Source organism: Antechinus flavipes, chromosome 4 (genome assembly GCF_016432865.1).
Source record: "Antechinus flavipes isolate AdamAnt ecotype Samford, QLD, Australia chromosome 4, AdamAnt_v2, whole genome shotgun sequence".
NCBI classification, from domain to species: Eukaryota; Metazoa; Chordata; class Mammalia; order Dasyuromorphia; family Dasyuridae; genus Antechinus; species Antechinus flavipes.
The window spans coordinates 173,997,557-174,025,353 of record NC_067401.1 but is presented as its reverse complement, the minus strand read 5'-3'; the positions used below and the strand labels follow the sequence as shown (position 1 = coordinate 174,025,353).

The 27,797-nt window shown below is 35.2% G+C and overlaps 2 protein-coding genes across 2 annotated transcripts in view; one reads left to right on the top strand and one right to left on the bottom strand.

Moving 5' to 3' along the window:
* The first annotated feature begins 3,406 nt into the window (after positions 1–3,406).
* Positions 3,407–16,577, top strand: RCVRN (recoverin). Its single transcript, XM_051995548.1, has 3 exons — positions 3,407–3,808; positions 7,614–7,725; positions 15,287–16,577. The coding sequence occupies exons 1-3, from the start codon at positions 3,428–3,430 to the stop codon at positions 15,391–15,393; spliced, it is 600 nt and encodes a 199-aa protein (XP_051851508.1). The 5' UTR covers positions 3,407–3,427; the 3' UTR covers positions 15,394–16,577.
* Positions 16,578–19,463: 2,886 nt separating this feature from the next.
* GLP2R (glucagon like peptide 2 receptor) overlaps positions 19,464–27,797 on the bottom strand; it is an 88,896-nt gene continuing 80,562 nt past the window's right edge. Inside the window, exon 13 of the mRNA XM_051995546.1 lies at positions 19,464–24,033. Coding sequence (XP_051851506.1) covers positions 23,698–24,033 — 336 coding nt within the window. The 3' untranslated portion in view covers positions 19,464–23,697. The remainder of the gene's footprint in view (positions 24,034–27,797) is intronic.

Genomic DNA, 27,797 nt, shown 5'->3' with positions numbered 1-27,797 from the left:
TTTTATTCACTTCTTCTCTTGGGAAGACCTGTGACCCTGTGACAACTAGAAATTTTCAAGTAGAGGTAGAATTGTTATTTAGTTAAGGGTTAGACTAAATGATTCCTGAAGTCTCATCAATCCATTTCTGTGACCATATTTGTCACCAGAAGGAGTTTTATTCCACCTATCCTGTCTCTCTGTACAGCACTCCCCACCCAGCTCAGTGAATCAACTTCTGACAGTGCTGCTGAGGGGCTGAACCTTTAATGGAATTAAAAACAAATAGTGACTTTAGGCTGTGGGTACACAAACCTCGGGACAATTAGCTATTGGACTGAGGTCCACAGGACGTTGGTAAGATAATGATTAAGGTTACAAGTCCCATGGAAAATATTTCCCTCATTTTAGCACATAGGCAAAATTCCAAATAGCCCATTATCTCTGTGAGTCACATGTGCTCACCAAAGGAAGAAGCTATCTCCTTACTCCTTTAGTCCCTGATATGTAAATATTACATTGTTACAGAAGTTCTATGCTTGTTTAGTTTTATCCTTAGCAGAAAATGGAAGCAATGTTGCACTTTGTGTTCCCTATTTTTACAAAATTAAAATGTTTCAAGTCTCCTCTACAGTCTATTCTCCACATATCTGCCAAAATGATTTTCTAAAGCAGAATTCTAACCCTCTATGTCATTCCCCTGCTTGATACTCTCCTGGTTCCCTATTATTCCTAGGGTTTAATTCCAATTTCTCTGTTTGGCATTTAAAGACTTTTATAATTAACTCCATCCTTACACATTAGGCTACCTCACACACTCCTGGATTCAGCCTAACTGACCTCCTTGCTGTTCCTCACAGAGGACACTCAATCTCTCCAGTCTCTAGCTTTGTCCAAACTGTCTCCCCTACCTTTAATGGACTCCCTCCATAATTCTGATTTTTTAGAATTCCTGGTTTCCTTCAAAGTTTAACTCAAACTCCACTTATTGCATGAGGCTTTTTCTCATTTCTCCAGATACTAGTGCTCTCACCACCCACAAAAAAACACCTCATATTGTGTGTTTGTGTGTTTTTATTATATAACTATATCTGTGTATATATATGTTTTGGTTTTTTATACAGCCCACTTTTCCTTTAGGAAGTTAATTAACTATTAAAAACCACTTACTAGGGAAGAATCTTTTAAGAAAAAGTAATTACCATTCATTTCAATGTTACAACTTTTCCTTAACCCCAAAATTCAATACCCTCTGATAATCAATGTCTATTAATTAAGCCTCTAATATAAAAAGTCTTAGAGCAGTGAAAGAAAACTTCCCTCATCCCTTACCTCTTACCCCCCCATTCCTTACCCCCACAACACACACACACACACACACACACACACACACACACACTTACCAAACAAACAGTGCAAATGATATTACCAAGAAGGGTAGTTTTATACAATCTATAGAAAGGCAAGAAAAAGAGAACACTTAGGGGAAAGTCACTTTAACACTTTTTTTTTCATTTTAGGGGGCCTAAGACATGAAATTATTAGTACTATAAAATATTAAGTCATCATTACTCTGACAGAACTTAACACAAAAGGCACTAGCTCTGCAGCCTCAAAAGTGACTTCACAGTGGCTCTTAGTTTGTGAGGTTAAACTTTTCCTGCAGTCAAAAGAGAAATAGTCCTCAAAAAGGCCAAGAAAGCCTGGTCATTTGAAATAGGAATATTAAATTTTAAATGAAAATTAAATGAAATTCTTCTACATAAAGTCAGATTTTCACATCCCCACTGGGTAAATCTACATGCACACATTGCACATATTGTCTCTTTCCATACAATCTTCCATAGGTAGCTGTCTTTGTAACTTTTGCACATAAAACAATTTCTGGCACATAATAGATGTTTGATAAATGCTTTGTTGATTGATTTATTCACTGATAAGATTGATCAACAAGACTGTTATTGGGCATAGTAGTACATACCAGAAATAAATACCTGCAACTAAGGAGGTTAAAACTGATAGAATCTCATCATTAAGGCTGATTACAATATGGTAAGCCCCTACAAGTGGAAGTAGCCATCATATTGCCTGTAATAAAAAGGAAGAACTGGCCCAGGTCAGGAATGAAGCTTTGGAAGGGATCAGCAGTGGAGTCAGCCATAAGTAATCACTTTACTTCTACCCTGAACAACACACTATCAAAAAAAAAGGTCTAGACAAAATTGTAATCATTGGGGAATCTTAGCCTCCACTTTGCTCAATTTTATTCTCTTCTAATATCAAAGATACTTCTCATAGCAGAATTCTCATGCTATATGCTTTCTTGCCTCATCTCTGACCTTATCCCTTTGTTGACTAAAAAGTGACTAATATAAGCCATTTACAATTCATTGTGAAACCTCTTCTGAAGTATTACATATTTCATCAAAGATGAAAAACTTTTAAAATAGAATTTTGGGCAGCAGTCAGCAAGAATGTACATGTGGAGGATACTGACTAAAGGCCCATTCTAGCATCCTGAATTAATTATCTTTCTCCACTCTAGAGCAGGAGAATCCATGACCTGATTCTGATTTTGCCTCTCTAAGTGTAATGTTGGTAAAGGCCCTTCATCTTTTTGATTTTTTAATTTTCTCAAAAATAAAATTAGGTGGATTGGACCAGGTAATCTCCAGCTTTGAATCCTGCATGTTTTTAAAAATGGATATGAAGAATAGCAAGTATAAGAAACTTATTTGCTGCATTAATAATGACTTTATAGAAGGAGTTTATGGGCAAAAAATGAGGAGAGGTCAGCATACATGAGGATTTCAGAGAGTCTGTTAAAGAAGTAAAGCTAGGAAGAAATGACAAGAGCCTGCAATGTAGGGGAGAGAAGAACAGGGAAATACTGCACTCTAGCCAGTCATTCTTCTTTCCCCCAATTTTGATCCCCACACTATATAGTTTGATGGCCCCAGACATTGGGGACTATGAGAGTCTTGAAAAAAATACATAGTTTAGGTAAGGTACATTCCATGCTCTCATGGACCCTCCAGGATAACATAAGGATGTTACCAATACATCAAATGGTAAGTTTAAAGGAGATACATGTTTTCTATACATTGTCCAAAAAGGGGAGAAACTACTTTTGCAAAGCTTCATTTAAAGCTCTTTTTTCTTCTCTTAAAATAAGAATTAACCTTGACATTCTGAGCTCCTAAGAATGTGAGAGGAAGGATAAAGCTCAGAGGACACCATTTCTTAGACAAAAGACAGTTCACATTAGTACCTAGGGCAGAGAAGTGACTATCAGATTAGTAAGGAGCATAAATCTCTCTAATCTCTAAAAGCTTTGTCTTAGTGTGAAAACCCTGGACCTTGTGTCAAATCAGCCTCAGTTCAGAGAAAGAAGGCTAGCCACCACTTAGCATTTATTTACTTGTCTAGTACCCACCCTCACTCATCCATGGGAAACAGCAAAAGTGGTTCCCTGTCTAAAGAGATCTTGGAGGAGCTGCAGCTGAATACCAAATACAAAGAGGAGGAATTATGTGCCTGGTACCAGTCCTTCCTGAAGGAGTGCCCCAGTGGCAGGATAACCAAACAGGAGTTTGAGAGCATCTACTCCAAATTTTTTCCAGATGCAGACCCGAAGACGTATGCCCAGCATGTGTTCCGCAGTTTCGACACAAACAGTGATGGGACCCTGGACTTTAAGGAATATATCATTGCACTCCACATGACCACAACTGGCAAAACCAACCAGAAACTGGAGTGGGCGTTTTCCCTCTACGACATAGATGGCAATGGTGCCATCAGCAAAAATGAAGTCCTTGAGATCGTCATGGTATAGTTTATCTTCTTTCCCATCATTGGTTGGCTGGAATCCAGTGAAGCCAATGACATAGAATCACAGAACTTTGACCTTAGAGAGCTGGAGCTAGAAGGGACCTTAGTGACCATCCAATCCCTTCTTTTACAGAAAAGTAAATAAGTTTAGAGAACAGAAGGGAACTTGGTTGGAGCTAGTTAGTTATAGAACAGGAATTAAAAACCAGGTCTCCTGATTTTCAGAACAGTGTTTTCTAATTGCACCCAGATCCTTGATTAAGGATAAACTAGACAGAGTCTAGGTGGGTTTGTTTGATGAATATATGCTTTTTCCCTGTAATCATTATGAATTGATTTAAATGTTATTCTTTATTTTTGTTTCCCAAACTAATTAGGCCAGAAAACTATTTTGAGTTTGATACATTAAGGGAAATCATGAATGTTAATCTAGAGTTTGGAATACTCTCCAAAATGAAGGGTTAAATAAAAGAAGAGAAAATTAAGCTTTCTTTTATAACTCCAAATTGCTATTGTTCAGTTGTTTCAGTTATGCAAAACTCTTAGTGACTTCATTTTGTTTGTTTTTTTCTCAGCAAAGATACAGGACTAGTTTGCCATTTCCTTCTTCATCTCTTTTTACAGATGAGGAAATTGAGGCAAATGTTAAATGACTTGCCTAGGGTCTCACAGATAGTAAGTATCTGAGGTCAGATTTGAAGTCAATAAGATGAATCTTCTTGACTTTAGGCCTGGCACTCTATTCCCTGCACCATCTAGCTGCCTGATGAAAGCTATCATAAATAATTTTGCCATATAAATATTTAATATTTTAGAAGGAAAAGTTTTGCCGGAGATAAACTTCCTCATATAACTTCCATTCCTATAGCATGCAGAACACAGAAAGAATGGTATTTCCAATGTATTAGACACAACCATGTAATAGATATGTTTCCTATGGTCTTAGAAGAGAAAGTCCCTGCTAAAAAGGAAGGATCTGGGCATTTCCTAATATTTAGATACACTTTCTTCAAAACTGAAAATAATATAAATTCAAATTTTACAAATCATAATAAGTTTTAAATAAATACCATGTTCAAAATGCATAGAACACCAAATACTATGTTAGACAACTCAGATTCTAATCTTAGTTTTCCTACTTAAAAATCAACAGTGTGACTTTTCCTATAGTCAGTTGTAATAGAGTGGGAATTGGAGAAGAGTTGATCTAGATGACTTAAGATTTCTTTCAGCTTTGATGTTATATATAGACATCAAAGACAGTCTTTTATAACTATGGTATCTGCAGCATTTATATTTCCCATTTTTAACTTCTTTGTGTACTTTGTCTTTTAATTTTTTCTTCCTCAGTTTCCTTTTCTATAAAATAAAGGAGCTGAACTAGGTAACCTTTAAGGTCCCTTCTAAATCTAAATCTATGCTCCCAGAATTTCTCCTCCCCTTCCTTTCACCACTGTGATTGGCCTTTCACAAAGGTTTTGTATTATAATTCTATTTTTAGTATGAAGGAAGAAATGGGTTTGAAGGGGGAGAGCAAAGGGTAATTATTGGGGGAGAGGAGGGAGAAATGTGATAGTATATTATTTTTTCCAATTACATTTAAAGATAGTTTTCAACATTCATTTTTGTAAGATTTTTGAGTTCCAAATTTTTCTCTCCACTCCTTTTTTTCTCCCCTCCCCAAGATAGCAAGCAATCTGATATAGGTTATATAGTGCTGATTGTTTATTTTTAAATTATACATGCTTCTAAATACATTTATTTACATTTTAGTGACACTAGAAAATCAACAAACACAAATTTTCCATGAATAATATCTACATACAGTTTCAATTCGATCTTAATTTGAAAAATTATTTTTAATCATGCACACAGAAAACTTTTCTTGAATATTTTGATGAATACATGTTCATAGGATCACTATATCCTGGAGTGGCTGTGGTTGACTTGTGTACTCCTAGGGGAAACATGGAGAAGGTCACATTTTCATATTGGTTGTGGAAAAGGAACCAAAGATAGTTGAATACTTAGCCAGACTTTAATCAAGTCCTTAAAGTTCTAGAGTTGCCTTTTGGGGAGTAGAGGCTTCTTTGAGGGGATATGGACAATGGAGCACTGGAAGAAAGAAGGATAGAAGGAGATTAAAAAAGACCTAAAGCAGAGTGTTACTTGGTGTTACTTTTTTAAGTTATAGAATAATAGAAATAAGTAATAGTACAATTACAGAAAGAGGACTGGCCTGAACTAGACATTCTTTATTTCACATACAGGAAATACAAAGCTGCTTACTGGACCTAGGGAACATGAATCAGGTTCTCTCATATTTCTTGGGTTCAGGAAAGAATTTAGTAATATTCAAAATTTCTCTAGTCATATAATACAATTAGCACTGCTATGCTCCATTGGCAGGCTGGAGTAGAGAGTGAGGGACAAGGGACAAGATCTTTGTATCCTATTCTTTTCTCAAAGCCAGGAAGTTTAACCAATGAGTACCAAGAGCCAAAAGAGAAGTAGAACATTTTTGGTTTTATATCCTTGCATTGGGGGAGAAGGGGGGCGGGAAGAACATATGCAAGCCTTTAGTCTGACCTAGGAATATTTTTAAAGTTAAGGCAGGCTTAAAGGACAAGCTATAACCCAGTGCTGACTTAATATACACATTCCAAGTCCAGATTATTCATGATGTAAGCACTCCATCTAGATTTTCCTGGTTAGATAATGATATTCTGGAATTCTTCTAAAGTTCATAGAAAAATTGAATGAAAAAGATAATTAGCTTCACCCCCACATTTTACACAGGAAAAAAAGGAGGCCCAAAGAGATTCATTCCACTTTATAAACACATTGTGCTCATTGTTACACTTTGTCAAAGGGTCAAAAAATCTGTCAAAACAGACTCCATTGGAAAAAAAAGGACAAATCTTTCCAATATCTTTTCTAAGGAAATCCTATACATGGTCATAAAGAGTCATACAACTGAACCACAAAAAGTTTCTAGTCTGTTTTCAATCTAAATGCTATGATACTGTGGATAACAACTAAAGCCAGATCTCTTTATCACCTCAGGCTGAACCTGATCACAAAGATTCTCTAGAGGTGACTGGTTTGGGATTAATATTCTTAAATGCTCTGTAGTACACTACAGCCAAGTTTGTTTGGCAAGCCCTTTATCCCTAGTAAGGGCCAAATTGTTCTTCCTACACATGGGCTTTTTAGGATGGAATCTGAGATTACACAGGACTAATCAAAAGTCAAATGCCATCAAGCAAAGAAAAAACTCCAGTTCATCTAAATGTCCTAAACACTTAAATATCTGCTCTATATTCTTATTTTTTATTTGCATTATGACTAGAACCTGATGGAATTTCCACTTGATTGGGTGAAATTGTATTGAGATTTTTTAGGAAATTAATCTAATTCTGCATTTGAAAAGTTGTCTTTCATTTCTTTTAGTTTTAAGAATTTCCTGTACCACTTAGAAAGCCATACAGTGTCTGAGCTAAAAGAGACATTAGAAATTATCTAAACCAATCCTCTTATTTTACAGAGGAGAAAATCGAGGCCAGAAAAAATGAAGTGATTTGTCTTATGCTACACAGAAAGTTATTGACCAAACCAGGACTAGGACCCAGATTGGACTTGAAGCATGGGGGTCCTCAATTCCCATACAATCATTTTTAAAGACATCTTTTAGTCATGAACCCTGTGGTTCTCCTTGAGAAAAGCTGTGACTAATGGGTCGATTCATGTCAATTTGAATGACTTTAACTTCCATTTCTACTTCCCTGTGTCATTTTGTATAGGCCATTTTCAAAATGATCCATCCTGATGACCTGAAGCAACTTCCAGATGATGAAAATACTCCTGAAAAAAGAGCTGAGAAGATCTGGTCCTTCTTTGGAAAGAAAGATGATGGTGAGAGCAATTTTTCTACTAGCTTTTCTTTTTCTAATTCCTTTTTCTAATTTCTCTATATAATCACAACAGGATTTGTTAGAAAAAAAAGGCTGTCTCATTTTATTGAAACAGCTTTATATAATAGTATAGGAAGGAAAGAACTTTTTTTTTAGAGCTATGAATAGAAACAATGAAATCCTAAAGTGCTATGATCATAGAGACATATAGCCCAAGTTGGATTCTTCATTTTAATGTTGAAGTCAACAGGGTACAGTAAATTGGGTTGACTGAGAGGAGAGCTTGTGTGAATTAGTAAGAAGTCTTCTTTATATAATCTTTTTAAGTAATTCAAATTTGTTACTTTCTTTTTTTCTATTAAATTTATTTTTAATACACATTGCTTTATGAATGAGAGAAAAATCAGAGCAAAAAGGAAAAAACATGGAAGAGGTTTAAAAAGAAACAAAATAAGAAAAAGAAATGAACATAGCATATGTTGATTTACATTCTATCTCTTTTGTTCTTTTTCTGGATGTAGCTAGCATCTTCTGTCCAAAGTCTATTGGATTGCTTTGGATCACTGAAATACTGAGAATAACCAAGTCTTTCATAGTTGATCATCGCACATTCTTGCTGTTATTGTGTACAATGTATTCCTGGTTTTGCTTTTTTCACTCAGCATCAGTCCATGTCAATCTTTCCAGGCCTTTCTATAATCAGTTTGTTCATCATTTTTATAGAAGAATAATATTCCATTATCTTCATATATCACAACTTATTCAGCTATTCCCCAATTGATGGGCATCCACTCATTTTCCAATTCTTTGGTACCATAAAAAGAGCTGCTATAAAGATTTTTGCACATATGATTTCCTTGAGATACAGACCCATTAATGGTACTACTGGGTCAAAGGATATGCACAGTTTTATAGCCTTTTGGGCATAGTTTCAAATTACTCTCCAGAATGATTAGATCATATCACAACTATTCCTACAACACATTAGTGTCCCAGTTTTTCCACATTTTTATTTCAGATTTATTACTTTCAAATCATAAAACAAAATATTGTCAGATTTGAAGTCTATCTTTTTTATTAGAGAAGAATCATTTATCACATATTCACACCAAGGTTGGCATGGATTAGTCTAATATTCTCTTAAATTTGTTGAAAAGATTTCAATTTGTCTATTTGCTTGCTTGTTTGCTTATTCTGTTAATCTTCAAATTCTTATTTTCATAGCCTGAGTTAGGATTAGTTTTAGTCTAGCACAAGGATTAATTGTCATGAATTTCAGATAAATGGAATCTAAATAAATGAGGTTTTGTTGTGATGAGATGCTACTTAGAGAAGTTATTAGGATGGGTCCACCTACTTCTCCCAAACTACTCTACTTTTTTTTTTAAACTTACATTCTAAAAGAGAGGGGGCGGTTAAATGGCTCAGTAGATAGCACACCAACCCTGGAGTCAGCAGGGCTAAACACTAGCTTTGTAACCCTGGGCAAGTCATTTAATCCTAATTGCCTCTCAAAAAAATCCCAAACATTCTGAAAGAGAAAAGTAATTAAAACACATTGAAGCATGCTAATTGATCCTATAACAAACTGTAAAGGTACATCATCTCTGTCACTACCATCACCATTACCACTAACTATTCTACCACCACCACAATTAGCCATCCATCACCATCATCATCACTAAAACCACTGTCACTACCCACCACCATCATAACTATCACTACCATCAACATGATGATCTACTCACTGTTACTACCACCACCATTATCACCAACTTCACCTATACTAGTCTACCATCACAACTAGCCATCCATTACCATCACCAAAATCTCATTATTACAGTCACCATCATCCATCATAATCATCACCACCCATCATAACCATCACTAATCACTCCCTACCATCATCAACATAATCACCCACCCACCATTATTATCACCATCAGTACCATGACCACTACTACCTATCATAACCATCATTACCACAACCCAGCACTGTCATCACTGTAACCATCATCATCACTACCATAAGCATCAATATCACTACTATCTTTAGTTTTGCTGCTACCATCATTATAATACCCATCATAACGACTATATTTCCTTTTCATTTCTCTTTTGCTCTTTTCATTTCGGCATCATCCCCATGAGCTCAATACATTCAGATTGCTTCCTAGTCCTCATGGTTTCTACTATGGCACTTCAATCCTGGACAGTGTCTCAGACTTCAAACAAACTAAGACATCTTCTTCCTACCAAAAATGTACTTGTCTTTCTTTTCTTTTAAGCTTCATCTGAAAAAATAAATCCCAACTAGTATGAAGTCACTGGAATGAAAAGTTACAGTTTGCAACATGATAAATGGATTAATTTGGTTTTCCTCTGAGATAAAATAAGCAGAGTTTAAAGAGTCTTCTGGAGTTAATGTTGTGACCCGAAGAAAAGATTCTAATAGTAAACCCAAAAAGCAGACGTTATTGTATAAATAGAAATTTAATCACAGATAGACTTAGAGATAACTAGAATATTAGAGGTGGGATGTTAGAAATTATATTATGTGTTCCTGCTTCATGATTCAGTGGAAAATGTGGATCCAAAGGAGCTAGGTTTAATTCTCACCTTGTCAACTGTGTGACTTCAAGCAAGCCATTTAATTTTCCTGGGCTTCATTTTCCTTACTGCAAGATGAGGAGGATGGACCTAAATGACTTTTTTTTTCATAATTATAACTTTTTATTGGCAGCACCCATGCCTGGGTAATTTTTTACAACATTATCACTTGCATTCACTTCTGTTCTGACTTTTCCTCTCCCTCCCTCCATCCCCTTCCCCAGATGGCAAGCAGTCCTATACATGTTAAATATGTCACAGTATATCCTAGATACAATATATATATGCAAAACCGAACAGTTCTCTTGTTAAACAGGAAGAATTGGATTCAGAAGGTAAAAATAACCCGGGAAGAAAAACAAAAATGCAAACAGATTACATTCGTTTCCCAGGGTTCTTTCTTTGGGTGTCACTGCTTCTGTCCATCATTGACCAATCGAAACTGAGTTAGATCTCTTTGTTGAAGAAATCCACTTTCATCAGAATACATCCTCATACAGTATTATTTTTGAAGTGTATAATGATGTCCTGGTTCTGCTCATTTCACTTAGCATCAGTTCATGTAAGCCTCTGTATCTCCAAGCCTCTCTGTATTCATCCTGTTGGTCGTTTCTTACAGAACAATAATATTCCATAACATTCATATACTACAATTTACCCAACTATTTTCCAATCGATGGGCATCCATTCATTTTCCAGTTTCTAGCCACTACAAACAGGGCTGCCACAAACATTTTGGCATATACAGGTCCCTTTCCCTTCTTTAGTATCTCCTTGAGGTATAAGTCCAGTAGTAGCACTGCTGGATCAAAAAGTATGCACAGTTTGATAACTTTTTGAGCATAGTTCCAAATTGCTCTCCAGAATGGCTAGATGTGTTCACAATTCCACCAACAGTGTATTAGTGTTCCTGTTTTCCCACATCCCCTTCAACATTCTGCATTTTCTTTCCCTGTCATTCTAGTCAATCTGACAGGTGTGTAGTGGTATCTCAGAATTGTCTTAATTTGCATTTCTCTGATGAATAATGACTTGAAGCATCTTTTCATATGGCTAGAAATAGTTTCAATTTCTTCATCTGAGAATTGTCTGTTCACATCCTTTGACCATTTATTGATTGGAGAATGGCTTGATTTTTTATAAATTAGAGTCAATTCTCTATATATTTTGGAAATGAGGCCTTTCTTAGAACCTTTGACTGTAAAAATGGTTTCCCAGTTTACTGCTTCCCTTCTAATCTTATTAGTTTTGTTTGTACAAAAACTTTTCAATTTGATATAATCAAAATTTTCTGTTTTGTAATCAATAATGATTTCTAGTTCTTCTTTGATCATAAATTCCTTCCTCTTCCACAGGTCTGAGAGGTAAATTATCCCATGCTCTTCCAATTTATTTATAATCTCATTCTTTATGCCTAAGTCATGAAGCTATTTTGACCTTATCTTGGTGTATGGTGTTAAGTGTGTGTCAATGCCTAGTTTCTGTCATACTAATTTCCAATCTAAATGACTTCTAAAGTCCCATTTAACTCTAAATTACCTAGTATTCTTCTTCAAAGTTAATAGATGCTTTTTAGTTGAGCTGGATTTGACTGGAACTTTTCACATCATGATACTGGCTAAAAGTTTCATTTTTAAATCTATGATCCTAATTTTACAGTTTAAAAAACTGATGTCCAAGTAATTTGCCCAAGGCCAAGTAGCTATTAAATAGAATAGCTGGACTTAAATCTATTCTGTCTTCTTTTATAAAGATCATAACCAGCTTTCATTTTAACTTGTTAGTGGTACAATTGTAAATGTTTAACAACCAACTCTCCATCTAAACAAATATGCATATGATAAACTTTAAAGTTTAATTGACATTTAAGACATTTTCTCTAGAACTTTCTTAAATCTAGATAATGAACAAAACAATAAACCAATCCCTCAGTTAATGGCTGGAGCAAGGACTAATTTTTAACCCAGTACAAGCCCTGATTTGTAGCATTTGTAGATTTTTAATGTAATAATTTAATGATCTTGAGCCAGTGTGAGCTGGCTTCAGCACATATCTGGGCTAAAAACCACCTAGCAGGTTCACAGCACAACCAGACTGATGAAAATCCTCCTGTTTAATAGAATATATTTGGAGAGAATCAATATGATACCAATAACTCATAAGTAAAGTCAAAAAATAGGACAGGAGAGGAATGACGGACTAAGTTCCCTGTTTCTCTCTTGAGAAAGGCTGGTTCCACATTGGAATTAGGAGAAATTGTTTTATGGAAATGAAGATGGCAGAGTGAGGCACACTCAAAAACAAGGACAAAAAACAAGGAAATAATTGTGTAGTATAGAAGGGTGAAAAGGTCTCCCTAGCAAATGAACTGATTATGAAATCAGAATTTTAGAGAGGCAGATCTCAGCAACCACAAAATCCAATCCAAAAAGTGAATCCCTGTTAAAACATAGGGGGCCAATTGCAATTCTGTTTCTGCTTACAAACGTCCATTGGGGTTATCCATTACCTCCCAAGATAGTTAGTTCCAATTTTGGATAGTGTTAATTGTTAAGTTTTTCCTGACATTGAACCTAAATTGAACTCTTTACAACTCTCACCATCGCTTCCTGGTTCAGCATTCAGCCTTCTCCATAGAACAGCCTTCCAGATATTTCTCAAGGCAAAATACCTCCAGTTCCTTTAACAGGTTCTCAAATGGTACAGACTCAAAGTCTTTCAACAACTTTTTTGCCTTCTTCTGTACATTCCTTAACTTAACAGTGTATTTCTGTGGTTCCCATAATTGTAATTCCCAAAACAATTCTTCAGATGAGGTCTGATCAGAGCAGAGTATGGAAAAGTTATCTTCTTATTTCTCTTATTCCATTATGAAAAACAAAGCCTCATTTAATGTAGCCCAAGATGGGATTTACTTTTTGACTATCCTTGCATGGTAATCTGATATCAAGCTTATTACCTGCTAAAGCTTTCACCTATTTTTTTAAACACAAACTGCTCTATTAATCACATTCCTTTCCCCCTATAAAGACAATTTTGGACCCAGCATTTATGCTTTTTAAATTTCTTCTATCTTTGAATCAGTCCTAAGCTCTAGTCTGTCAAGTTGTTTTAATATTAAAGCTATAATCCGGTAAGTTAATAAACATTTATTTAGGGCCTCCTTTGTGCCAACAAATACTGGAATATCTAACTCTCTTAACTTTGTGGCATTTATAAATTTGATAAGCATACCATTTATGCCTTCTAACAAGTCATACTTTAAAATTTTATACTTTAGATGTCTCACTTGAAAAAAATAGACAGCCCAAGACCATTTGATCCATTGGACATTCTAACAGACACTTCTTTCCAAGTTGATATATTTAACTGATATTTTGTGAGAGTTCTCCCATTTCTCAGGTCCTAGCTGATGACAGAGGAACCAAAAATTGAAACTGATTCTTCTTTTCAAGTATTGTATGATATGTTATATCCAATAACACCCTTTTTATTTTTAATAATAGTTTTATTTTCAAAATACATGCAAAAACAGTTTTCAACATTCACCCTTACAAAACCTTGTGTTCCAAACTTTTTCCTGCCCTTCCTCCTCTAGACAGCAAGTAATGCAATATAAGTTAAATATGTGCAATTCTTTTAAACATTTCCACATTTATCATGCTGCACAAGAAAAAATCAGATCAAAAATGGAAAAAATGAGGAAAAAAGTATGCAAACAACAACAAAAGGTGAAAATATTGTGTTGTGATTCATGATCAGTCCCCACAGTCCTTTTTCTGGATGCAAAAGGCTCTCTCCATCATAAGTCTTCCAATAATAGCACCCTTTCTCAGTTATTATTGAGAAACTAAGTGGTACAGTGGATAGAGTGGTGGACTTGGAGACAGGAAGTTGTCAGTCATTCAACTGTATCCAACTCTTCATATTGGCAGAGATACTGTAATGGTTTGCCATTTCCTTCACCAGTGGATTATGGCAAACAGAAGTTAAATTACTTGCCTAGATTCACACAACTAATGTCTGAGGCCAGATTTAAATGCAGATTCTCCTGACTCCAGTTAGAGCATTCTATCCACCCAGGCACCTCCTAGGTAAGCAGAGGTTAAATGATTTGCTCAGGTTTGTGGGGCTCAGTAAGTGTCTGAGACTAGATTTGAACTCAGATCTTTCTCTACCCATTGAGCCATCTAAGCTGCCTCCTTGGACAAATAACTTAAATTGTACTTGGCTCGCTTTCCTCAACTAAAATGGGGAAATAAAAAAAAAATTGAAAACCTGCCTCATGGTTTATTGTGAAGATCAAGGTAGATAATATTTGTAAAATTCTTTGTACAGCATCTGGCTCATAGTAGTTGGCTCTATATAAATGCTTATTCCTTTCCCCTCTTATCAAAGGGCAAGTGCAGTAAAGAAGAAAAAAAAATCAATACTGGATTTGCAATCAGGAGACCTAGCTGCTCCATCCCAACATTGATTCTAAGATCTTTGAGGACAGAGACCATATTTATATCCTCCTTGTACACATTAGTTGCTCAATAAAGATAGAATGAATAAATGAAAAATCAACCAGGGCAAAGGAGGAGTAGACATGTCCCCTAAGGTTAGGTAGGAAAAGTCAAGAGTTCAAGAAATCAGGGATCTGACTCAATAAGAATGACAGAAGTAAGCAGATGACACTGAAGATGTGTTTCCAAGACTCTCTGCAGTGGTATACATTCATTTTTATAAGTTTCCTTTATAGAATTTTCCCTTTTATAAAACATGGACCTGCCCTGCATAATTAATCAATTTGCTGTGAACATTAAATAAGAAATTATCTATAAAATGTACTATATACCCCTAACTATAACCCACATATCAATCTGAATTATTATTATCCATCCCAGAGACAATCCAGAGCTAAGGTTCCAGATACCTAAGACTGACTGTGTTGTTTCTTTTTCCCACAGATAAACTTACAGAAAAAGAATTTATTGAAGGAACACTGGCTAATAAGGAAATTCTTCGACTAATCCAATATGAGCCACAAAAAGTGAAGGAGAAGCTTAAAGAATAAAAATCCCTGATGCCAATTCTCAAGCCACACTGCCCTCTCCCATCTCACTTATTGCTACTCCAGTTTCATAATTCCCCTCAAAAAAAATTCAGAGAAAATCTCCCTGTATCCTCATCCTCCTTTTTGGACCATCAGGTTCAGAAGTGAAGTCACCTCACCTGGACTGAGTACCACCTTATCTTGTTTGTTCAATCTTTAGTAAATGGCAAATTCCTCACCTGGTTTCTCCACCTTTCTTGCCCCAACCCCAACCCATGCCTCTTAGGCTTCTCAGTGATAATCCCAGTATTAAGACATAGTGCTCAGAAAGGAATGAAGGTCACCCTTCTGTAATCTCCTTTGAGTCTACAGTGTCAGCATGTTTCAATAAATGTGAGAGATAATGGGAATATAACTGGGCAAAGTCTGATGGTGACTTGGAAATAAAAAAGATTTCTGGATGTAAGACTTAAAATGACCAAGGACTCTGAGTTTTGGGACACAGGCACTTAAGATAAATAGGTTTCTGAGACAAATAATTCATAAAAAGAAGTTTTACTGTTTTCATACTGTTCCTTTCATTATCACTAATGCCAAGGGTTAGAACTGCTTGATCTTCCTTACCACTCCACTACACATACATATTAAGGTCTTCCCCAAGTAATTTTAGCTACATTCCTTAGAGAAAGAATCTAGTCTATAAGACTTTAAAATTGATAGAAACTTTAAAGATCACCTCATCTAATCTCCTGTCTTTAACATAAGCAAAGTGAGTCCCAGAGATTTGCTTGAGGTAGTGAGTCTTTTAATTCCAAATCCAGTGTTCTTTTGACCATGAATATTCATATACCCCATTCATATACCACAGCTTGTTCAGACATTCTTCAATAGGTATAGAGCTGGAGGTATATAGCTCACTTTAGAAAATACTTGTAAATTTAGTCATCCTCAATTTGCAGATGAGAGAATAAGGTGTAAATTATCCTTTTCAAATTTGACTGGGACACATTTTAAAAATTAGGTTGATGACAACATTCAGTGGAGAATATTCAGAATGATGAAGGGACAAATATTCATACTATATGAAGGAGCTGTTGTAGGAAGTGGTGAGGTTTAGGCTGGAGAAGAGGAGACTTAGCAAGGACATAATATTAATAATTACAAATTATTATTATTGCTAGCATTTTTGTATACTGCTTTAAGATCTGCAAAGCACTTTACAAATATCTTATACTCATGAAGATCCTAGGAGTTAAAAGCAACTATCACCATTATTTTATAGGTGAGGAAAATGAGGCAGATTGAGGTTGTGTCTTTCTTGCCTAGGGCCACAGAGCTACCAAGTGTTTGAGGCTAGTCTGAACACATCTTTATAATTCTAAACTCATTACTCTAATACTGCACCACCCAGCTGCCTATATGTGTTCAAGCATTTGAAGAACTGTCAAGGAGAACAGGAGTTAGATTCATTCTAATCATTCCTGGAAAGCAGAACTTGGAGCAGCTTTTGGTTCAAAGAAAAACATTTTAATAATTTGCTTTGTTCCATTGTTTTTCAGTCATGTCTGATTGTTTGTGATCTCATTTGGAGTTTTCTTGGCAAGAATACTGGAGTGGCTTGTCATTGGATGAGCATTAAAAGATGTATTCCCAGGATTGTCTGCCCTGATATATGTTCATTTTCTTTTTTCAGCTCATTTTCCAGATGAGGAAACTGAGGCAAATGACATTTAGTGACTTGCACAGGATCACACAGCTAATAAATGTCTGAAGTCATATTTGAACCCAAAGAAGATGAGTCTTCCTGATTCAAAGCTCAATACTTTATCTATTGTGTTACCTAGCTGCTCATCCTATTATTTAAAAGGGCACTGGGCTACCTGGAAAGCAGTGGGATCCCCTTACTTGAGAGCTCCAAGAAGAAATTAGATGACCACTCTGGGAGAGAACATTGCAGAGAAGTGTTCAAGCATAGGAGAGACTAGATGGTCACTGATGTTGCTTCCAACTCCAAAATTTAGTGATTTTTTGGTGAAAAGATCTACCTTTTAACCCTCATCTAATAACAAGTAAAGGATTAGGTTTAGAACGTCTGTCTCCAAGCTCAGTGTTCTCTTTACTCCACTGTGTTTGATTAAGGAGAGATCCTTGACATTCTTGTACTGTTGTCTTGAGGAATCTTCATGAATCTCCTGTCTGCATTCATCTGTCATGATCACTAACATCATCCCAAAGGGTTTTCTATTTGGTGATACTATGCTAGTCAATCAGAAATAGAAACAAACAAACAAAAATACAAAGATATCTGACTTTAATATGGGCTTTACAGCAAGATGTATGCACAGTTTCTGCACTCCTATTTTCACAAAAACCCTTAGAGGCAAGTGATGCAAGAACTTTTACTCAATTTTATAGGTGTCTCAGAAATGAAGTGGCTTACCCAACAAAGGTTGCACAGTTAACAAATAGTAGGGCTGGAACTCTAACCTAGATCAATGGATGGTCAGGATTGGCACTTCAGCTTCAAAGGGTATAATAGGTGGGATCTGGGAAAACTAATTTCCTTTGACTCACAAATTGTACGATTCAATCCATAGATCATAAAAAGGAATGGGAGGATAGGAATTATGTTGTCCAATTTTCTCATTGTACAGATTAAAAACCCAAAGGACTACTAATGAAGGAAGTGACTTACTTATACAATTACATATAGTCAGATGGAAACAGAAGTAGGACTAGAACCTAGGGTAGTGAAATGGGGTCTAGATTTGAATCCTATTACTGTTATTCACTGCCTTGTGTTCTTAGTTGCCTTTCTTCTCTGAGACTCAGCTTCCTCATTTGTCAAATAAAAAGGGATCTGATTTCTAAGATTCTTTCCATTTTTAAATCCTGTGATGCTAGAAATCAGGTTCCTCGATTCTCAATCAAGGCTTCTTTCCATTCTCCTATGTTGTCTACTATGAACTAATTTGTATTCTAATGAGGCAACACTGGGGATTGGTGACAAGTCTCTGTAAGCCACGAAAGTTTAGGGAAACATATGATGTGGTAAGAATGTTGGGGATTAATGCTACTTGCTAATTCAGAACTGTACAATGATGGCTACATGCAGCAATCCTCCAGAAATAATCCTTAGCAGTATACCCCTGAGTTATCCAGATCTCTGGATATCCCAGTTTAGAGTTTTCTTTCATAAAACCAGACCATCTTCTTCCTGTTCTCTCAAGTGTATTTATAAATCTCTTCACTTTATGTTTTACTCTTTTCTCTTTGCAATATTACCAGTGTTATTACTTCTGCATATATACAAATCAAGAGAAAGTCAAATCCTAGTTCAAGAAAGCATTCAAAGTATAACACCTGGATCTTTTCCAAAAACCTTGCCTGTTATTTCTCAGCTCTGTAATGGCACATATGATCCCAAGATCTTATAAATAAATTTTGTGGCTCCTCTATTCTTACTTGGGAGACACTATATACTCCCTTCTGACTTATGAGAGAAATAATTGTTAGTGATCAATTAATATTGGTTGAATCCAAGTTTTTTTTCCCTTTTTATTTTCTTGTTTGCTATTTGTCCTTCTTTTTCAAATAGGACCTGGTGATGTCATGACTTGCAAGTTTGTTAACCAATTGGTTGATTTCTGCTTAATTGGGGACATTCACTAATCTGAGGGTATTTTACATTCATTGGCCCCCAACGTTCATCTTTGGTTTATGAGAGAAAATCACTAACTTCATTTTGTTCATTATTTGCTAGCCATAATAAATAAAATTGATTAATTAGTCAGAAATTATGTCTCTCAGACTTTTCATTCAGCATACTTATACCTGTGCAGGTACCTTGATTGTCCTCATGTAAACAAAGTACTGATTTGGGAGATGAACATATGTTCATGTACGAAAAATTCCTTCCCTATTACTTTCTCCATATTCATAAACTTTTCACTTTGATATTACTACATGCCTAGAGAGATCAAACTTTCTTTTAAATAAATTTAGTTTTTGTATTATAACTTCTAGAAATGTGTTCCTTATTATCCTCTTCCTTCTTGGAACTAACTTTTAAGAAACTCAGAAGAAAACTCTTTTACTTTTACATTGTGTTTAAAAATCAGGTTTATTAACAAATAAAAAGTTCTTCATGTATACAGAACATACAAGTACTAACAGACTCTTTGTTAGCCAATTAGGTATAAGAATAGATGGGAGGGTATAAGGAATTTAGTATTCTCCCCAATGTACTAACCAAAGAAGCCCCCAGGAAGCTTAAAAATCCTGAGTCACCTTATTATTGTCTGTTATATGGAATAGTTCTTTGGGGGATAAAGAGGGAAACAGTGTGGGAAAGTATGGTGATATAAAAATACATCAATTTAAAACCTATTTAAAAAAAAAGCAAATTAGTGTTAATTGATTGTTAATGATGTTAGATAACTATTGTTGATGAGATTGAGAAGAACACTGAAATAAAAAATGAAATGAGTGAATAGTATTAAAGAAGAATCACACAAACCCTTGGTGTTACCCTTAGAATGCTGAAGGGGAGATCTTGCCAGTGAAAATGATCATTGGGATAATGACTTCCATAGTCTTGATAACTTGACTCTGCATATTTTTATAAGACTTTGGTTAATATTCTAAAAATTTTCAGTAAGAAGAGGGTGAGATGAAAAAATGTTCCTCTTTCCATTCTACTCCCCACTGCAATCCAAAAAAGAGAGGAACAGGAAAAAGAAGGAATCACAGAAAAGCAGCACAGTTTTGAAAGTTACATGTTGAATTCATTTATTTAAAAAGAAAGGTAAAGTTAATGTGCATATACAACACCCTCCATTTGTTTTGTAATGTATAAGGAAATGCTTATTTTTTGTCAAGTGTTTATTAATTTGGGGATAAAAATAAGATGAATTCATTATGTATTATGAGGTTCCCTTGAGCATCGGCCTCACAGTTCATCAACCTCTTCATACCTAATGATTGATATCTTCAATCTATTATACATCTAACTCTCAGATATCACCACCATCTATTTCACCTTCTTTTTTTACAATCATTATCTCCCATCTCTCACTTTATTCCATTCCTCCTAAACTTATTCGTCTTCACTTTGACCTCACGTTTTATTTTGTTCTTCAAATTCATCACCCCTGTTCTGGCTTTCTTTTCCTATTTTTGTATTTCAGCTATTCATTGTTTTCTCTTCCTGTGTTTTTGCTTTTATCACCTATTATTGTTCTTAACCCTACTAAATCTTGAGTTACTCCTATCATCATTCATCACTGTTTATATGATCATCTTAATATCTGCTAAAAATTCATGCTTAGCTAATCACTAATAGACCTTTCTTTCTGAGTGGCAATCCTTTCCTACTCTTTCTCAATTAACTTTCTATCATAATACCTATGGGTGCAGTTCTGAATCACCTCCTCTCTTCTCAAGTCCATCTAAGCAACTCCATCTTCTATTCTAAGCAGATGACTTTCCCTTTTCACTTTGCTGAAAAAATAAAGACTATCCATTATGACCATCTATCACTTATATAATCTTGGGCAAAGAATTTAACCTTTTGTTGCCTTTGTTTTTCCATTAACAAAATAAAGGGATTAGGTATCTTTTAAGCTCCCTTCTAGTCCAGAATTTATGATCCTATAAAAATCAAAATCATCCATCTTGATTTTAGTAATTCTCAAATTTATCATATCATCATCCTTCAAAATGTCTTTATCTTCAGTCATATTGGGGAGCCATGGATAGATTTCATGGGATCTGTGAACTTTGATGGGAAAAATATATGTTCAGTTCATTAACTTTTAGTTTCCTTTGTAATTCTTTGTATTCTGTTTTATGTACTTAAAAACATTATTTTGGGAAGGGAATAGTTTTTAGCCAATTGTTAAAGAATCTATAAAACAAACAAACAAAAAAGTTAAGAATCCTAGATTTTCACTTTTACTTATCTTTCCCTCTCTTGCTGACACAAGTTCTTTCCAGGAACTTGCTCCCTTCATCATTCCCCTTCATCTTTCCAATTTGACGATTCTCCCTTTCTGATACTTCCCCTGCCACCTATAAGAATTCCTGTTTTTTCCCATCTTTATAAATCTTCCTATCAGTCTGTCATCTCCTCAAGCTGTATAATCATTCTATATAATCTCTCCTCTTTTCACTCTTAAGTTCTTAGAATTTTCCATTCTTGTTGTCTCCACTTCTCACCATCCACTCATTCCTTAACTTCTAATTAATCAGGTTTCTGACTCCTTTTCCTGTTCAAACAATTCTCTCTAAAGTTGCCAACAATCTCGAATCTCTAAATTCAATTGTCTTTTATCAGTCCTGATCATCCTTGATTATCAATCTATCCTGGCAAAATATACATAAAATAATATGACAGCCAATATTTGGCATATCCCAAACTAGGAATGTCTTCAATGATTAATTTGAGATCAATAAGAAGGTAATTTTTCAGTTACATTGGTTCTCTCTTTAAGCTGAATTGAGCACATTACAAATGATTATGTATAATAGCAAAGCAGTTTTTAAACTGCTGTTTAATCTCTTCTAAGAACCCCAGTAGAATCCCAGTGTTCTGTAGAACATCTCCTTTACTTTACTGAAAAGTAAACTGAGGTCCACTGAAATAACTTAATCAATGCCACATAAGTTTTGGCCTGATTATTTTATAGTCATGCTTTAGAAACACTGGGGAATTTTCTCTACTAGATTCACAATATTCCAAATGTCTGGAATTGATGAGCTAAAGCATATATGTCTGTTACCTAATCAAAGTGGAATTTGAACTCAAATCCATTGACTCCAAGTTCACAATATTGGTTTTTTTGAAGGAACTTTGAAAATGAGAAATCCAAAGCAATGTTGTTTGAAAATTTAGTAGAAAGATCAAAACAACATGAACATTTTGATCCTCTAGATCAGGGATGGGGAACCTTTTTCTGTGAAAGGCCATTTCAATATTTATAACATCTTTTGTAAGCCAAATTATCAGCTTACAGAACACAAGCAGTAGGAGATTCCTGGCGTTCAGCTCATCATCACCTGAGGTTGCCTTAGCAAATGATTTCATGGGCCTTATATGGCTCACAGGCCAGATGTTCCCTATCCCTGTTCTAGAGTATGGGTTCTATTTAATATGTAGAGGACTACTTGCCATCTGGGGGAGAGGGTGGAGGGAGGGAGGGGAAAAATTGGAACAGAAGTGAGTGCAAGGGATAATGTTATAAAAAATTTTCCTGGCATGGGTTCTGTCAATAAAAAGTTATTTTAAAAAAAAAATAGACTATGGGTTCGTTGCCTAGGGTCTATGAAGTTTCTTTTTAAATTTGATAATTGTATGTCCAAATAATTGGTTTCCTTTTTTAAATCTTATCTACTTTATGTTATGTGCTTAAAAATATTATTCTAGGACTTTTGAGCACAGACTTCATTAAACTATTTAAGGTGTCTGTAACACTAACTTTTGTTAGTGTCACAACACAACAAAAGTTAAAAGCCTCTGTTTTAGACTGCTTTTGCTTTGTGATTTGTTTTGCTGATACTTGTTAAGTTTCTCATTGAAGATAAACATGTTTCTTTCTTTAGAAGAATTGACGGCCCAATGGCATCTGGAACCTAGAAGGATCTGTCTTGAGATCTGGAGAGTTGGAGGAGCAATCAAAATTTATGAATGAGAAACTGGCAATCAAAGAAAAAAATGGCAGAAAAATCTCTCTTTCACTGTCTCTGTCTGTCTCTCCCTCTGTCTCTGTCTCTCTGTATCTGTCTCTCTCTTACTCTCCCCTTCATCCTCCTTCCCACTCACATTATTTTTCATTCCTATCTTTCTTCTTGTGCCTCTTCCTCTCCTTCAAGTGACCAGGTTGTTAATTGTAGGAAAAACAAAGGGAATATAATTAAAAAGAATTTTTTTCATATCTACTTTTCCATATTCAAAGTTTTCTCTTCTTATTGACACACCAGCCTTGAATTCCAACTGAGGGCTCATATCCCATATTCATATCTGAAAAGTGTGCAGTCAGGAGATAGTCCTATATATCATTACAGATTGAGAAGGCCAGGTTTGTGTAGAGATGAACAGAATTGTGTCTATAATGTACATGGAAATTTTTTAAGACAAAGGCATTAAATACTAAGTATTAATTGTGATTATGAGGGAAAGTATGCTGTACTATACTTGGCAACACTAGGTTTTTTTCTTTTCTATTTTCCATTTTCCTATCTCAGAAATACACTTTAGGAAAGTAAGGAAAGGAAATAAAGGAGTGAAGAACAGATCTTCTTCAAGATTCTCTTCTACAAAGGCTTCTAAATTTCACTCCCCTCCAGAATTTCCTCTGTTGTATCAATGATGGTAAAGTCACCTTCACTGCTTTCAGACAGGCTGCCCCCAAGAAGGGCCGCTTTACCTCGGTGTGGCTGGGAGCTGAAAGTCCCTTGGTCCTTTCCAGCCAAGTGTGAAAGTTGCCCATTGCTTCTAGGCCTATCCTCTCCTGGTCCCTGATTCCATCCAAAGTGCTGGCTTTCCTGACTCTTAGAATGTTTCTGAAAGTACTTGAAGTTTCTCTCTAGAACACAGCCTACACAACTGATGTGATGGGCAAGCAGGAAACGGATCCAGTGCTTCCTCAGCTCAGCTTTCACCTGTTGGGGAGAGAAAGGGGATAGAGGCACTATGATGGTTTCAGTTATTGTCCCCATTTAACAACTATTGATCACAGTTATTATATCTAACAAGACTGGTTAAGTAGGCAGCATGATACTGTGGAAACCTGGGATCAGAACTTACATTTGAATTCTGGACTTCTACTTACTAAAGTGTTTTGGTCAAGGCATTTACTTCTTTTCTCTAAGTCTTAGTACTAAAATCTATAGATTTTATAATTCCTGTTTATAAACAGGAATAATCATTTAGGCAACAGTTATCTTATACTGTTGCAGTATGGAGAAAGGAAGGTGAGATGAGAGGTACTTTGTAAACTTTTTGACATTTTGGCATGTAACTGTACTAAAAGAGAAAAAACTTTTAAAGCACAGTTTTGGCTCTTTATGACCCCTGGGTTTTCTTGATGAGGAAAGTGGTTTGCCATTTCCTTTTCCAGACCATTTTGCAGATGGGTTAAGTAACTTGCCCAAGATCACTCAGCTAGTGTTTGAGGCCAAATTTTAACTCAGAAAAATGAGTCTTCTTGATTCCAGCCCCAGCATTCTATCCACTATACTACCTAGATGCTTTCCTATGGCAATCCCCAAGTTATCCCTCATTCAAATACTAACAAGATCTAACCCTGTTTAACTTTTGAGATCAGATGACACGGGGCATATTTAGAGTACTATGGCCATAGACAAACTCTATGTTCCTACCAAACTAGATTACCTTCTGAGAAAATCCAACCCACATTTTTTTATCTCATCTCCATGCCTTCATTTATGCTGCTCATTATGCCTGGAATATCCTCCTTTCCCTTATTTATCTGTTGAATTTCTATACAATTATTAAAGCCAATTAAAATATTACTCCTTAGATGAAGCTTTTACAGATTTTCCCTGCTCAGTAACAACCTTTCCCCCTCCAGTTTCCACATGACACTTGCTTACATAACTCCAAATTACTAATTATGGAATAGTGTATATTATAATTACCTAAGTGATCCTAGATGACCCTAAATACTTAAGTCTTCACCCTGTTCATACACACACTCAATAATACATATTTACATATAGTAGAAGCCTAATGTTTGTTGATGAAAGCATGAATGAATGAATAAATGAAAGAAATATTGTTTCCTTAGTTATAAATTTTTCCTAGATAATAAGTACTTAACTCTTGAGCCACACAACTTAGTTGGTTGAAATATAGTGCTATCAATGCCAATTAGTCTCCAATAGCTAAGAATTCTATCCCAAACATAGATAGCACATCTAGTCATTTCACATGGTCACACACACACACAAAAAAAGGATGTGAATAAAACCTCACTACTGAAAAAACAAACAAATTCAAAATGTAAAAGTCATATAGGAGGAAAGAAGCATTTCTTTGTCACTTTGTTTGCCATGGGAAAGTTTCCTGAAAGACCTTCTTGGACTTCATAATGGTTGTGTGTTGGAAAATAGGAGAGTGGGAAGCAACTGTAGAATAATAAGCACAGGATTTAGAGCAGTATGGTCATTTGAACCAGGTTCAAATCCTTCTTTTGTTCTTAGCTATTTAACCTTGGCAAGTACATGATTTAAGGAACATCTCTCCACTTTCAAGGTTATCAAGAAGAATTGAGTATTCTTTTTAAAAATATCCTAAGAAAGTATCAAAGGGCTTTTTTTTTTTTTTTAATAAAAGAATGTGAAAAGGTCAAGGAGGGTCCTAATTTGTGTTAGAAAATTTGACAGTTGAAAAAAGCAGATAGAATGTAGGGACTGGAAAGTAGAGGAATTTGATGCAAAGAAGAAAGGGAAGAAAAACCATTGAAGAATTAGAAATACATGGTGTATATTTGGTTCTTGGAGAGGGGGATCAAGAGCTTGACTTTTGAAGAAAAAGAAGTTACCAAGAATAAATAATGTGGATCCATGGATTTAACTAGAAGAGGGATTATTTAACAAGGGCTAAAGAAAGATAAAATAAGTAGTGGGAATGGATTCCTTGGTGTGGGTTACTGATGAAAATATCTGTTGATCTGATATTAATAATAGAATATAATGGAAAACCTCGTGAGACTTGCCAGATTTAAGCAATGATATTCCTTTTTGTTCATTCGTATTGGAACAAGTGATACTTTCTAAAAGGAACATATAAGCCATTCCTAAGAATTTTGAAGTCTTGCAGAAATAACAATATCTTAGTCTCATCCCTGCTGCCTACTGTAGTCTAGGGCTTCAAAAGAGAAAGGAAGATTGGGAAATGAATAATTAATTAAGGAGATAGTATATGAAAGTGAGATTTTGATTTTTACCTTATTGGTTTAAGGTATACTAATAACAAGATCTTGACTGGAGATGGAATGCCAGATAAGGTATAAGAATGGTTTTTTAAAATTTGCTTAAATTCTTGCAAATATTTGAGAGGAAAAGATTAAGATAAGATAATAAGATAAGATTAAGATAATAAAAGAATTATTAAACTGCCAAGAATATCTATCAATCTAGATAATACAGGGAGTAGCTGTCATGCAGGAATAGCAATGTCCAGAACTTCATAGGAATCAAAATCTTAGAAAAAGAGGCATTAATAAACTCAGGTACCATTTGGTATTGGCTAAGAAATAGATTAGTTGATCAGTGGAGTAGGTTAGGTTCACAAGACAGAATAATCAACTATAGCAATCTAGTGTTTGACAAACTCAAAGATCCTAACTTTTGGGATAAAAATTCATTATTTGACAAAAACTGCTGGGATAACTAGAAATTTAAGTATGGCAGAAATTAGGCATGGACCCACATTTAACACCGTATACCAAGATAAGATCAAAATGGGTCCGTGACCTAGGCATAAAGAACAAGATTATTAAAAAAATTAGAGGAACATAGGATAGTTTATCTCTAAGACTTGTGGAGGAGGAAGAAATTTGTGACCAGAGATGAACTAGAGACCATTAATGATTACAAAATAGAAAATTTTGATTACATCAAAAAAAAAGTTTGTATAAACAAAACTAATGCAAACAAGATTAGAAGGGAAGCAACAAACTGGGAAAACATCTTCACAGTTAAAGGTTCTGATAAAGGCCTAATTTCCAAAATATATAGAGAATATATAAGAAATCAAGCCATTCTCCAATTGATAAATGGTCAAAGGATATGAACAGACAATTTTCAGATGATGAAATTTAAACTATTACCACTCATATGAAAGTGTTCCAAATCACTATTGATCAAGAAATGCAAATTAAGACAACTCTGAGATATCACTACACATCTGTCAGATTGGCTAAGATGACAGGAAAAAATAATGATGAATGTTGGAGGGTTTGCGGGAAAACTGGGACACTGATGCATTGTTGGTGGAGTTGTGAACAAATCCAATCATTTTGGAGAGCAATCTGGAATTATGCCCAAAAAGTTATCAAACTGCGCATACTCTTTGATCCAGCAGTGCTACTACTATACTGGGGTATAACCCAAAGAGATACTAAAGAAGGGGAAGGGACCTGTATGTGCCAAAATGTTTGTGGCAGCCCTGTTTGTAGTGGCTAGAAATTGGAAAATGAATGGATGCCCATCAATGGGAGAATAGTTGAGTAAATTATGGTATATGAATGTTATGGAATAGTATTGTTCTGTAAGAAATGACCAGCAGGATGAATACAGAGAAGCTTGGAGAGACTTAGATGAACTGATGCTAAGTGAAATGAGCAGAACCAGGAGATCATTATATACTTCAACAATGATATTGTATGAAGATGTATTCC

What these genes read in the sequence shown, in the direction of transcription:
- RCVRN (XM_051995548.1), top strand. Translation starts at nt 3,428, where the DNA reads ATGGGAAACAGCAAAAGTGGTTCCCTGTCTAAAGAGATCTTGGAGGAG. An exon ending in AAGTCCTTGAGATCGTCATG is followed by an intron (nt 3,809 to 7,613) that starts GTATAGTTTATC and finishes CATTTTGTATAG; the next exon opens with GCCATTTTCAAAATGATCCA. An exon ending in CTTTGGAAAGAAAGATGATG is followed by an intron (nt 7,726 to 15,286) that starts GTGAGAGCAATT and finishes TTTTTCCCACAG; the next exon opens with ATAAACTTACAGAAAAAGAA.